At 45.5% G+C, this 13,253-nt stretch overlaps 1 protein-coding gene across 1 annotated transcript in view; it reads left to right on the top strand.

The window, feature by feature from the left end:
* DENND5B (DENN domain containing 5B) overlaps positions 1-11,605 on the top strand; it is a 161,863-nt gene extending 150,258 nt beyond the window's left edge. Inside the window, exons 17-22 of the mRNA XM_023752310.1 lie at positions 1,168-1,286; positions 2,575-2,762; positions 6,888-6,970; positions 7,178-7,304; positions 9,163-9,337; positions 11,204-11,605. Coding sequence (XP_023608078.1) covers positions 1,168-1,286; positions 2,575-2,762; positions 6,888-6,970; positions 7,178-7,304; positions 9,163-9,337; positions 11,204-11,387 — 876 coding nt within the window. The 3' untranslated portion in view covers positions 11,388-11,605. The remainder of the gene's footprint in view (positions 1-1,167; positions 1,287-2,574; positions 2,763-6,887; positions 6,971-7,177; positions 7,305-9,162; positions 9,338-11,203) is intronic.
* The last annotated feature ends 1,648 nt before the right edge of the window (positions 11,606-13,253 follow it).

The following is a 13,253-nucleotide window of genomic DNA, read 5'->3' on the forward strand; positions in this document are numbered from 1 at the left end:
TCTCAGAAGGAATGTGGGAGGGAAAGGGCAGGAAGAGATTAACCAAAGATCTTACATGCATACCAGAGATGGATTCGTGGCCTGCGGGGATCAAGCCAAAACTGGCCCAGTGCACAGATTCTTGCACCGGTGGGGTCCCTCAGCCTGGCCTGTGGGGATCGGGCCGAAACAGGCAGTTCAACATCCCCTGAGGGGTCCCAGATTGCGAGAGGGTGCAGGCCAGGCCGAGGAACCCCACCAGTGCACGAATCCATGCACCAGGCCACTAGTCGGTATATAAAAGATTAAAACCCTTAGGTTTTCTTTGACTACCAAGAATGGAACATAACTGCACCGTACGTCCCATCAATGCTGCTTCCAAACTCTCTCACATCTGTCTGGTCCTTCCATCTCAGCAGCCACAGCTAATTTAAGGTGCCATCCCCCTCACCTGAGTCACTGTGATGCCTTCTCACTGCGATGCAAAGTCAGGGGCCTAAGAAAGCCCTGATCGTCCCAACCGCACATAGGCAGTGGGGTCTGTGATCTCTTATCAGAATTTAAAAGTCAGCATTTAATTGACATGTATTTTTACCATTCCTGTTATCACTTTCTTTTGTACTTGTCCACAAAGGGCCAGGAAAGATGTTGATAACTATGCTGTCTTGTTGTTGTTTTTTAACAATAGCTTTGAAGATTTCTATCTAGTAGATGAGGTTTAAGGTCAGTTCTGCCTGAGTATTTTATTTGAAACAAAAATAGCTGGGTCAGTGATTTTTTTCTTTTTCTATCTATAGTTGTGTTTCTGACCTCTCTGTAACTGAACCTAATAGCACCCTTTTTCCACTTCTTGAAACTCTTCTCATCCTTTAAGGCACACATCACGGTCTGTGTGATGTTTCTGGGTTCCCCGGTTAGAAATAAATTTCCTTCTCCAGTGTCTGCTTCCACTGCTTACGTCTCGAGTCCAGCACCTTGTGCGGTCCCTTCATTAGACAAAGTCCACCGCCTCCTGTCTCATGAGAGGGGATGTGTTGGCTGTGACTGTGCTTCTCCAGTGCAGAGCAGAGCACACTTGCAGGGTGGGCCCTCTGCAGTGGAGGGAGGTGGAGCCACAGCACCACAGCGAAAGCCTGGAGGAAGTGGGATGGGACGGGTGCTGAGTAACCTGTGGTCCTGTCCCCACAGTGCCAGAACCTGGGGAAGCTGACCACTGTGCAGATTGGCCACGACAACTCGGGACTGTTAGCCAAGTGGCTAGTGGATTGTGTCATGGTCAGAAATGAAATCACGGGACACACATACCGGTGAGTAAACGTCCTTAGGAACTCGGAGTTCCTGTTGCGAGACTCGCTAGACAAGAAAAGGGTTAAGAACTGTTTCTTTCTAAAGCTTTCCCCTCTGCCTTCTGTATCTTAGTTTAGTTATTTGTGGGTTGTTTTGGTTTGGTTTGATACAAAATTGCCCCAAAAAATACTTTACAAAAACACATTGTGTTCCCTGCTAATGCTTAGTTCACAAGTGTTGATTGTTGTGTTGAAAATGATTGCTGTAACTCTGATAAAAAAAAAAAGGAAGAAAGAAACAAGCTTAAAATAATTTCAGTATGAGGACAGGATCTCTGGGACTCTGCTAGTTCCAGACAGCACCCCTTTCTGTGAACATTCTCTTTTCTTCTGTAACTTATCTCTGATACTCACAGTTTGAGACTATTCTTTTGAGAACTAATCACAAAATTTTGATGAGTTAGATATGAGAAAATATTAAAGAGTTATTTTAGGCTGGCCTGTATGGCTCAGTGGTTGAGCATTGACCCATGCACCAAGAGATCGCTGGTTTGATTTCCGGTCGGGGCACATGCCTGGGTTGTGGGCTTAATCCCCAGTAGGGGGCATGCAGGAGGCAGTTGATTGAAGTTAATGTTTCTCTCTCTTCTTCCTCTTTCTCTAAAATCAATTTTTTTTAAATCTCAAATTTTAAAAAAAGAATTATTTTAATTTGGTTGGGTGTGATAATAACCTATGGCTCTATGAGAGAGAAAACGTCTTTATTATTTAGAGATTTATACTGAAGTGTTTTACATGTCCTAGTGTATGTAACTTACTTTTAAAATGCTTCAACAAAAAATGGTAAGTCTAGGTGATAAGAATACAGGTGTTTGTTATACTGTTATTTTCTCTATTTTTCTGTGTTTGAAATTTTTCATAATTAAAAGAAACAACCCACAGGCACGAAAATGGTGGGCTTTACTCATGGTGCTGTTTTGTGTGTGTGTGTTTTTTTAAAATATATTTTATTGATTTTTTTACAGAGAGGAAGGGAGAGGGATAGAGAGTTAGAAACATCGATGAGAGAGAAACATCGATCAGCTGCCTCCTGCACACCCCCTACTGGGGATGTGCCCTCAACCAAGGTACATGCCCTTGGCCGGAATCGAACCTGGGACCTTTTAGTCCGCAGGCCGACTCTCTATCCACTGAGCCAAACCGGTTAGGGCAATGGTGCTGTTTTTTAAATTCTGATTAAAACGAGTAAATGAAATGCTGGTGATGCAGAAGGTGGTGTTTTGTGGTTGGTTGGTTTCCGTCCGGCTAGGTTCCCATGCGGGCGGTGGCTGGGGAAAGGCGTTGATGACGGGAGCCTGGAGCGGATCCTCATTGGAGAGCTGATGGCGCCCGCGGCGGACGAGGACCTGGCGAAGCAGTGCCGGACGCCCCCCCAGCAGAAGTCGCCCACCACGGCCAGGAGGCTGAGCATCACTTCACTGACGGGAAAAGCCACCAGTAAGTTGGTCCTGTGTTTCTCAGTGTGTCACAGAGGTTGCAGGCATCACATGGCCATTCCACAGAAAACTGTCCCATGAATGAGTCGTGGCAGGGAGGTGACAAAGAAGAAAGCTGAGGAAAATTAACTTGGGAGAAGGGACTTTAGAAAAGTGGGGAGAGAGGAAAAGGAGGAAAAAATAAGGCAAGACATTACAAATAATTAAAAGCCTGAAGAATTCGGATGTTAAAACTCAATAAAAATGCATGCTCTCTTTCAATTAAGCTATGGAAAAATGAGTAAGTAATATTTTGCCTGAAACCTAAAAGAGGAATACAAAATTGTTTGGTATTACAATACTCTGACATAGCCACATTTAGTTACATAGAGCCCTTTATTCTAAGAGAAATTCTAAAAACCCCTGTCCCTACCCTCCAGCTTCATGTAAGTGATGAAACAAGATACTGTAAAGGAGTGAGTTTTGTGGGTGGCATACTGTGTTCACCTGTCATTTTTACTAGTACAGTAAACTCCTAATTTATACTAATGTGGTCTTTAGTAGGCTGAATAATGTCTCCCAGGATATCGGATCTAATGCCTAGAATCTGTAAATGTTACTTTATTTGGGAAAAGACGTAATTAAGTTAAGGATTTTGAGATAGAGAGATTATCCTGGATTTATCGAGGGGGGTCCTAAAAGCTATCACATGTATTCTTACAAGTGGGAGGCAGAGGGAAATCACACACACAGAGAAGACGGTGTAAAGATGGAAGCAGAAACTGGAGTGATGCAGCCACAGCCATGGACTGCCAGCAGCCACCAGAGGCTTGGCGGGGCAAGGGCACCTTCTTCCACAGAGCCTCGGAAGGCAACATAGCCTGCGGGCACCTTGGCCTCCAGGACTGTGAGAGAATACGTTTCTATTGTTGTAAGCCACCCAGCTTGTGGTAATCTATCACCGGAGCCACAGAAAACTAAGGCAGTGTGACTTAGTGAAAAATTACAGAAGTTTATCAGTGAGGTAGTTTCATTTTAGTTATAGACAGTAACCATAGTAGAATAACAAAAGTACCTGAGAAGCCCTTAGTTTACTAACAAAGCAGTTTCCTTATCAATGGTTCTCAACCTTCCTAATGCCGCGACCCTTTAATACAGTTCCTTGTGTTGTGGTGACCCCCAACCAGAAAATTATTTTCGTTGCTACTTCATAACTGTAATTTTGCTACTGTTATGAATTGTAATGTAAATATCTGATATGCAGGATGTATTTTCAGGGGTCGAGACCCACAGGTTGAGAACCGCTGCCTTAGATAGTATTCACGATTAGAATGATATCTAAAGACCCCCCCCCTTATTTCTTAAATTACTCCCCTGATTCATAAATGCTTTCTGTAGTCAGAAGTAAAATTTACAACATGCACCCACCAGAATCAATAAAATTTAAAAGACTGATAATAGCAAATATTGCTAAAGATGGAGAACAGTGCAGTGCTCATACACTGCTTGTGGGAATGTAGAAGGAAAAACAGTTCAGTTTCTTATAAAGATACTAGTGGCCCGGTGCACAGATTCATGCACATTGAAAGGAAATTAATTAGAAGGTGGCCAGAGGGGCCAGACTGAGCAAGACAGGCCGGACACTCCCTGGAGACAACCTCCCGCAGTCCCTCCCTGGCCGGCTGCACCTGGGGCAGCGCTACAGCTCAAAGGGTGTCTGCGGAGTGAGCAGGGTCCCTCCAGCAAGTGGGGGTCCCTCAGCCTGGCCTGCGGAGATTGGGCTGAAACTGGCTCCCCAACATCCCCTGAGGGGTCCAGGATTGCAAGAGGGCGGTTCTCGGGTTCTCGGCAGCTCCAGTGTTGAGCATCTGCCCCCTGATGGTCATTGCACATCATAGCTACTGGTCAGACAGTTGGGCGGTCGATGGTCAGTTAGCCTTTTATATATATACTAATAGATTCATACACTTACCATATACTTGCCCCCAAAATCTCCTAGATATTTAACCGAGAGAAATGAGTATATATATATTGACACTAAGACTTGCACTCAGATGTTCATAGCAGCTTTATTCACAGTAGCTAAAATGGAAACAACCCCAATATCTGTAGTTGGATAATGGATAAGCAGGTTGTGGTATATCTATTCAGGGGGATACTTTTCGGCAATATGTTAAAGTAAACAAACTATTGATACATCTAACAGCATGGATGAATCTCCAAAATATTCTGTGGAGTGGAAGAAACCAGACACAGAGGACTAGGTACTACTAGTATATGATTCCATTTTCATTAAATTCTGGAAAAGGCAATGTAAGAATGATAGAAGGCAGGTTGGCAGTTGCCAGGAGTTGGGAGCTGGGGAACAGGATTGACTCAATGGGGGCACAGGGGAACTTTCTGGGTTGACGGAAATTTTCTATATTATGATAGTGGTGGTGGTTACATGACTATACACCTATCAAAGCTTACCAAGTAGCACACTTAAATTGGCTGAATTTGTTATATGCAACACCTTAGTTATGCGATTTAAAATTTTAAAATAGATTTTGCCTCAGTCTATCCAAATTATTACAGCTTCTGAATGAGTGCAGTTCCCAGGGTAGTACTGTTGTGAGAAGCTTTGTCCCCCACTTTTGTTTATATTTTCTTTTCTTACTCAATAAGCATAAAATCTTAAATAACCTGAAACCCAGAGATGGGTCACTTAGTATTTTCTCACTGTGTGTGCAAGGTGATGTTTAGAGGACTCAAAGTGTTTTGTTTTGTTTTGTTTTTTAATGGAGAATAATATTTTTTTAAAATATGTTCTTATTGATTTTTGGTTTTTTAGAGAGAGAGGAAGGAAGGGAGAGGAAGAGAGAGAGAGATAGAAACATCAATGAAAGCGAAACATGGATTGTTTCACTCCTGCACACGCCCTACTGGGGATCAAGGCTGCAACCTGGGCATGTGCCCTGACCGGAAATCGAACCAGTGACCTCTTAATGCTTGAGACGGTGCTCAACCTACTGACCCACACTGGCCAGGCAGAACTCAAAGTTTTAAATCAGTTTTAATATACTGCTGGTCAGTGCAGGGCTCTTTTGGAATGGATAAAAGCTTTCAAAATAGATCTTCATGTTTAAAAGAAAAAATATTCAGAGAATGGTTAAAGTGAAAAAACTCCTAGGAGATGAAGAAGCCACAACATCAGTGCTTCAGACATAAGAAGTTTCCATTTTAACCATTTTTATTCATTGGTGTAGAAAAAACTTACTTGTTGTTACCTACAAAATGAATTTAGAGATTCTTAAAAACTAGAATGAATGGTTTGTCCTTTATGGTGTGACATGTAAAATCAATATAGTAGTTAATTTACCACAAGAAAATACCAAATCCATCATTTTTCTCTTGTTACTGACTTCTATCCCTGGATGAAACCTGTTTATCACTTTTTTATTTTTTCCATTCCTGGGGTTTGAGAGGCAAAGGCAGTTTAGATGCCACTCACACAGCCCACCAAGCTCAGCCTCCCCCTCCCTCGGGGCCTGAAGAGCAAGTGCTGGCCCGGGATGAAGCGGTGCCCGGGTAGGGTGAGTAGCCAGGAAGGGAAGGAGTTCTGGCAGGGCGCCCAGTATACCTGGCATCTCCCCTTTCCTTTAAACACAACAGCAAACAACACAAATTCCAAGTTAGCCTTAAGAACCTCAGAAGCCTCGGTCTGTGCCCACGAAGGAGCGTGGAGGAAGGTGGGGTACGGGGTGGGGTTCCTGAGGAATGAGCTGTGGGTCTCCCCGGTCCCACTCCTCAGAGTAAATCACCGTGCCAGGCGATTTACACCGAACAGCTCATTCCCAGTGACCCCTGCACGCGGTAAGTGTACGTTGTGTACTTTCCCTGTTAGACTGAAGACATTTGACCAAGGTTATAGATGACACGCGGTAAGGCTGGGATTTGAATGTAGGGGTCTCTTGGATTCTTTTCCGTTGTGCCAAGATGCCTCTCACTTGGCCAGACTGGCCCGGGGCAGGTCCGGTGGAGCCCCCGGCAAAGCCAGCCTGTGCTGCCAAAGTGCTTCCTGCATCGGTGGCCACAGTTGCTGTCCCATAGCGCTTCGGTTTATTTCCCTTGCCTGAGAATTCAGCCACTGTTTATTGTTTTTCAGAGCCCAATGCCGGACAGATCCAGGAAGGAATTGGAGAGGCTGTGAACAACATTGTGAAGCATTTCCACAAACCTGAAAAAGAGGTATGATGAGCTATGAACTTAGTACAGGAGGATTTTAAAGCCGCTTTTACGCATGATACATAAGGCGATACCAGGTGCTTTAATTTTCATTCGTCGGCTTTCTGATGGCTGCAGCCACGTGCCCCACGCTTCAGCGCCTGTCTCCCTGGCGCGGTTCCTAAGCGTAGGCGCAGCAGGTCACTGATTGGCACTGTGTTGTGTCCGCAGAGAGGAAGCCTCACGGTGCTGCTGTGCGGAGAGAGCGGCCTGGTGGCAGCGCTGGAACAGGTTTTCCACCACGGCTTCAAGTCTGCCCGCATCTTTCACAAGAACGTCTTCATCTGGGACTTCATAGGTAAATTCAAGCAGGTGGATGCCAGTGTAAGGTCATTGAAATGCTTCTTAGAAAACACAAAGATCCAGGAATTGGGCATAGTAAGGGCTCATTTTAAGGGAGTATGTTTTTTAAAAAAAATATATCAAATAAGCACTGTCCTTTCTTTTCATTCAGTCAACAAATATTTATAGTGCCCACCATATTCCAGACGCTATTCTAGATGCTCAAGATATATATATATATATATGTCAAGATATAACTAGCCCTAGCCAGTCTTGCTTAGTGGTTAGAGCATCGGACCGTGGACTGAAGGGTCTTGGGTTCAATCCCCGCACGTTGATTGCAGACTCAGTCGAGGCCTGGGTCAGGGTGCCTGTGGGAGGCAACCAATCAGTGTGTCTCTCTCACATGATGTTCCTCTCTCTCTCACTGTCTCTCCCCCTCCCTTCCACTCTCTCAAAATCAATGGAAAAAATATCCTCAGGTGAGGATTAACAACCAAAAGATATAACTAACAAAACACGAAAATTCCTGTGGTTGATAAACTAACATTCTGGTGGGGGCAGGGAGGACAAATAATACAAAGCAACATAATAAATATGCAATTCATCTGTTATGTTTGGTGATCGTTGTCTGGAAAAAATAGAACAAGGTAAGAGGAAATGGAGTGTAAATGGGCGGTTATAGGCTTTGTTGACAAGGTGACATTTGAACAAAGACTTCCAGGGAGTGGGGAAGTGAGCCCTGTGCATCCTGGGAGGAGGGCACTCAGCTGAGAGAAGGGCCCGGGCAGGTGCCCCCTGAGGCAGCAGTGCGCCTGGCCATCCTGTGGAATTGTAGGGGGATCGGGCTGAGCAGTGAGGGGAAAGAAAGGATTTGGGGGGAAGAGGTATTTACTACAAGAGACAGGTTGTGAGGGGCTTCCAGGCCTTTGGAAGGACCTTGGTCTTTATCCTGAATGAAATGGAAGTTATTTGGAAGGTTTGGATATAAGGAGTCACGTGTTTGAAAAGGATGATACTAGCTCTGGGCTGTCCAATATGGTAGCCACTTGACACAGGTGCCCATTTAAATTCAAATTGACCTCATTTACATTTAAAATGCACCTTAGTCACCCAGCCCTCCCGTAGCTATCAGTGGGACCTTACAGAGGGGAACCTTTCACGGGCACAGTCCCCTCCAGTGTCTGCTCCAGCTTGCTGAGCTTGGTCGTCTTTATTTTGGTATGCAGCTCTTCTAGAATTCCCAGTTTCTTTAAAGGGGTGATTAATCATTCCTGTTTTGTACATAAGGCCTAGTTGATTTCATCTAATTTAGAATTTTTGGACAAAGAAAGGAAAGTTGACAGATTAGGCCCCCAGGAGTGATTTTTTTCTTTCCCTTCTAGAATGCCTGGAATATGGCTCCTGCTTCTGACATGTGTACACATACCTCTTTCTCCAGTTCACTGGCTCAGTTCCATTTCAGAATTGTGTTGCAGGGTAAGCCTGGCATTCTGCAGCTGGAACCGGGGCCCCGTCCCAGCGGCTACCGTGTCTTTGCTGCTTACTCCTGGAAGGCTCCAGTCAATAGAGGAGTCTGTTTTTATTTTTCTTCTTCTTGCCAATTTCCATTTCAAGCAGCTCTTCCAAAGAGAGTAGCTTTTCCCAGCCTTCCAGAATGCAGTCTAGATTAGAAAATAAACTCCCAGGAGCACATTCCTGAAACATGGACCTCTAGACTTCATTGTGAAACCAATGGTGAAATGATGATTTGGGTTCCAGGACTGGCTCTGATGCAAAGCACCGTTAGTGTTTCCAGGTAAACCTAGTGGATTCGTCTTTCTCTGACAAAGTGCTGATGTGTATTGTGATGTGATTCTGACTTCCTTCCCCAGAGAAAGCGGTCGCTTATTTTGAAACCACCGACCAGATTCTAGACAACGAAGACGATGTCCTTATTCAGAAACCCTCCTGCAAAACCTTCTGCCATTACGTCAATGCTATTAACACTGCCCCCAGGAGCATCGGGAAGGACGGCAAGTTCCAGATTCTAGTTTGCCTTGGAACACGGTATGAAGCCAGTTCTTGACTTTCCCTGTCTCTGTTACATGTCGAACAAGGGTCCAGGAAGGGTTAAGCCAGGCCATGCCCCTTCCAAAGCTCTCCCATGAGTTTCTTTCATTCCAAGGTTCATGATGAGAATACTGTTTATTGGGTCCTTGCCACGTGTTGGGTAAAGCACTGTGCTAAGTATACTTTACATACATTATCTCATTGAATCCTCCTGCTGTTCACCACTACCAGTACTCGAAGTAGCAGCCAGTATCCCATTGTGTAGATGAGAAAATAGATGAAACACAGATAGCAGACTTTCCCAAGTTCACACAGTTAGAAAGAGGTGAAGCCAAGATTCACGTCATCTCACTCCAGAGCCCAGGCTCTCAGCCATTACACATTACAAAGATAGGTCAATAGTTACAGGTAGCGAGTATCCAAAGACAGGTAAATAGTTACAGGTGAATAGTATCCAAAGATAGGTAAATAGTTACAGGTGAATAGTATCCAAAGATAGGTAAATAGTTACAGGTGAATAGTATCCAAAGATAGGTAAATAGTTAACAGGTAGGTTGGTAGATAATTAGACACACTGACACACATACATGTACTGTCTAGAGCTTGTATAGTGTATATATACCACCATATTAAATTTAATAACATTGCAAATTCTTACTATATAGTCTTCTCTTTAAGACAGTTCCTTACCCCTTTATTTCTTGGAAATGGCACATATGAGCTGTATAACTCATTCATTTTAAAACATTCATTTAATTGTAAGAAATGAAACACAGAGACCTTTAGAAGCTTTTTGTGTGCAGTGTGTGCTTTCTTCTAAACCTCTGGAGTCCTGCTCGGCTGGTGTGACTCAGTGGTTGGGTTGAGCGTTGCACCATTAACCAAGAGGTTTCTGGTTCGATTCCCAGTTGGGGCACTTGCCAGGTTTCGGGCTCTATCCCCAGTAGGAGGGTGCAGGAGGCAGCTGATGGACGATGTTTTTCTTTCATCGCTATTTCTGTCTCTCTCTACCTCTCCCTTCCTCTCTCTCTAAAAATCAATAAAATATAGTTTAAAACATAAACCCCTGGAGGCCCAAGGAGAGGTGCAGGATGGTCTAGTTAGGGCTGTCCTTGTCACAGAAGGCCTCGGGAGGTGCTTAGTAAGATGTGGTCGGTACCTAGTGACAGGTGATTAGTGTCAAGTTTAATCAGGAAACACTGTAGCCTGAGACTTCAACTGGCTTCTAGAACTAAGTTCTGAATTTCTTCTTAACAAAAGGGGCCCATGTTCAGCTGAGCTTTTAAAATTCCTTTTGAACACGATCTTTATCTCCTTTTATCTCTACTATTCTGATTTATTAGCCAATGCAACCTCTCTTTTGGTTTACAAAATCTACTTAATGCTCTGCTTTGATTTTGTTCCTTACCTTATTATGTTGTATAAGTTATCAAACAAAACAAAAACAAGCAAATCCCTACTATTTAATGTAGTCTTTCCTCCCAAAAGGTCCATCTACTTTGGCATGCCTTGCCACGGATGTCTAACACCCCTGTAAAAAAGAAATATAAAATTACATTCTGCCTCTTTCTAAAAGTGGCAAAATCGGAATGGAGGATTTCCTTAATGTGTGGAAATCCTCATGGCCAACATGGCCAACTTGCTAAACTCTGATGGGTCTTCCCGTCAGCCTACACTGTCTCACTCCTGCAGCCTTTTCACCAGTAAAGATCCAGCTTCTTGGCTTGAGTTTCCTCTCAGCTGACCTCGGGCTTGGCTGGATGTGCCCCACGGGCCACACCCTCCCGGCGAGAGCTCCAGCCTGTGCTGCGTTCTGCCGCGAGGCCAGCCACACTCAGGGCCTGTTTCTGTTTGGGCCTGCAGGGATCGCCTGCTCCCGCAGTGGATCCCGCTGTTAGCCGAGTGTCCTGCCATCACCCGAATGTACGAAGAGAGCGCCCTCCTGCGGGACCGCATGACCGTCAACTCCCTCATCCGCATTCTGCAGACCATTCAGGACTTCACCATCGTCTTGGAGGGATCTCTCATCAAAGGCGTGGACGTGTAACCCCTGGTAGAAACGCTCAGTCCAGACCCCTGGCTCCCTCCCCTCCCCCGTCTACGGGACCGATTTGGACTTGTCTGGCGCGGTCGTGAGTCACTGCAGGGGCCGTGCACCGAATGCCCCGACTTGAACAATCATCACGCTGCAGACAAGGCAAAATGCTGTATTGTAGTTCATTTGAACCAGGAATTTAGTATAAAATAGAGTATTTTCATGTGTTAGACGTGTGTAAATATGCTATCTTCTTTAAGAAATTATATTACTCTAATAAGATACTTTTCCTAGATTGAATATTCCTGTGATTTAAAATAAGTAGCTTAAAAGCATTGGGAGCTGCGGGGAAGAGCGGTGCTAGTCAGGAAGAAGCCAGTACGCGTGTCCGTACAGTGCAGCCAGTGGGCTTCCTTGCCTCCAGGTATCACAGCGGAGCCCAGAGGCATTGCAGGGTGTGGCCATCCATCCTGGGGTCTGACTCTTTGTATAATGAATGTAAACAGCTCTGCCTACTGTATGGGTCGTCCCGACACCCCCACACACACACACTACACACACACACACACACACACACACACACACATACATACACTGGGGATCCAGCCCCCTGCCTGGGAATCAAACCGGCAACCTTCTGGTTCATGGGTCGATGCTCAACCACTGAGCCACACCAGCCAGGCTGCACTTGTATCTTTTAAGTTGCAAATGGTTTCATACGTATGAATTGAGTCACTTTCCCATTCTTTTGGGCAGTTTTTTTCCCCCTTAGGCACAAGATGAAGATATAATTCAAATACTTTAAATACTGAACCCTAGGAGCTTGGCTTAACTGGGTAGACAGCACACAAAGCCCCGAGAAGTGTGTTAAATGGTGGGATTATGACTTCTTTACTCTGTGGAAAGATTAGCCTAGACTGACTTCATTCCTAGCATTTTTACTCGTGTTATTGGAGGTACTTTGGGCAGATGTCACAGTCATAACAACTGCAAGCAGGCGTTTGATCCTGTGCTTTTTATTGGGCCCTCGGAGCCGGCAGTGGTCCCTCACCTCGGAGGGAGGGATCCCCCGTCAGCCCGTCTTTGTTTGGCCCCGTCGCCCCCTCCCCTCCCGGGTGCCCAGCCCCCTCTCAGGAAATGGAAGGAATGTCTGAGAAGCGGGAGGGCTCCGTGTGGCTTGGAATGTTTTTGTGAAAGTATTTGTTGACCAAGATAATGCAAATAACAGAAGGAGAGAGAAAGAATGGTCCCTTTCTGGGTGTTTCAGGGCAAGTTTTCTGTTCCTTTGTAAGAGGGGTGATAACATGAAACAACTGGCCCAGAGGAGGTAAAAAGCCAGCGCAGCACAGAGGGGCAAAACGCTCACCACACCAGAGGCAGCCGTGCTGAAAGACCGAATGCTGTGCGTCACTTTCCAGTTGGGGATTCTATCAGGCAGTCACATAAGCGTGTGAGCTCGTCACCTTCGGTCTCCCTCAGAGCAGGTCCTGTTGCTCTAACGAGCGCCTGCACGTTGCTGGCTGTGAACGTGCTCGTCAGAGCTGGGGGTTGTCTTCCCAGTTGTGGCTGGAACGCGAAGCCGTGGCCCGCAGGACCCGTGATCTGAGGGTCCCGGGCTGGAGCCTACAATGTTGTCTCCCTTACTTCCTGGAGAAAGAAACCAATGAAACAAGTGCCTCCCTCCCTTTATAAACACCGTGTGCAGCCAGGCAGCGAGGCCCACCCCCTGTGATATGTGGCTCAGGTCTCGGGGAGAAAAGGGGGGTTGAAGCACCTAGAAACCCATGGAAAGGGGTTAAGAAGATGGTTCTGTGTGACTTGGGGCCCAGAGATTCGCTTGCCCGAGGCTAACGTGTCTGGTGGCGTGGCTGTTCAGGG

This window comes from Myotis lucifugus, unplaced genomic scaffold (genome assembly GCF_000147115.1).
Source record: "Myotis lucifugus unplaced genomic scaffold, Myoluc2.0 scaffold_30, whole genome shotgun sequence".
In the NCBI taxonomy this organism is placed as follows: domain Eukaryota; kingdom Metazoa; phylum Chordata; class Mammalia; order Chiroptera; family Vespertilionidae; genus Myotis; species Myotis lucifugus.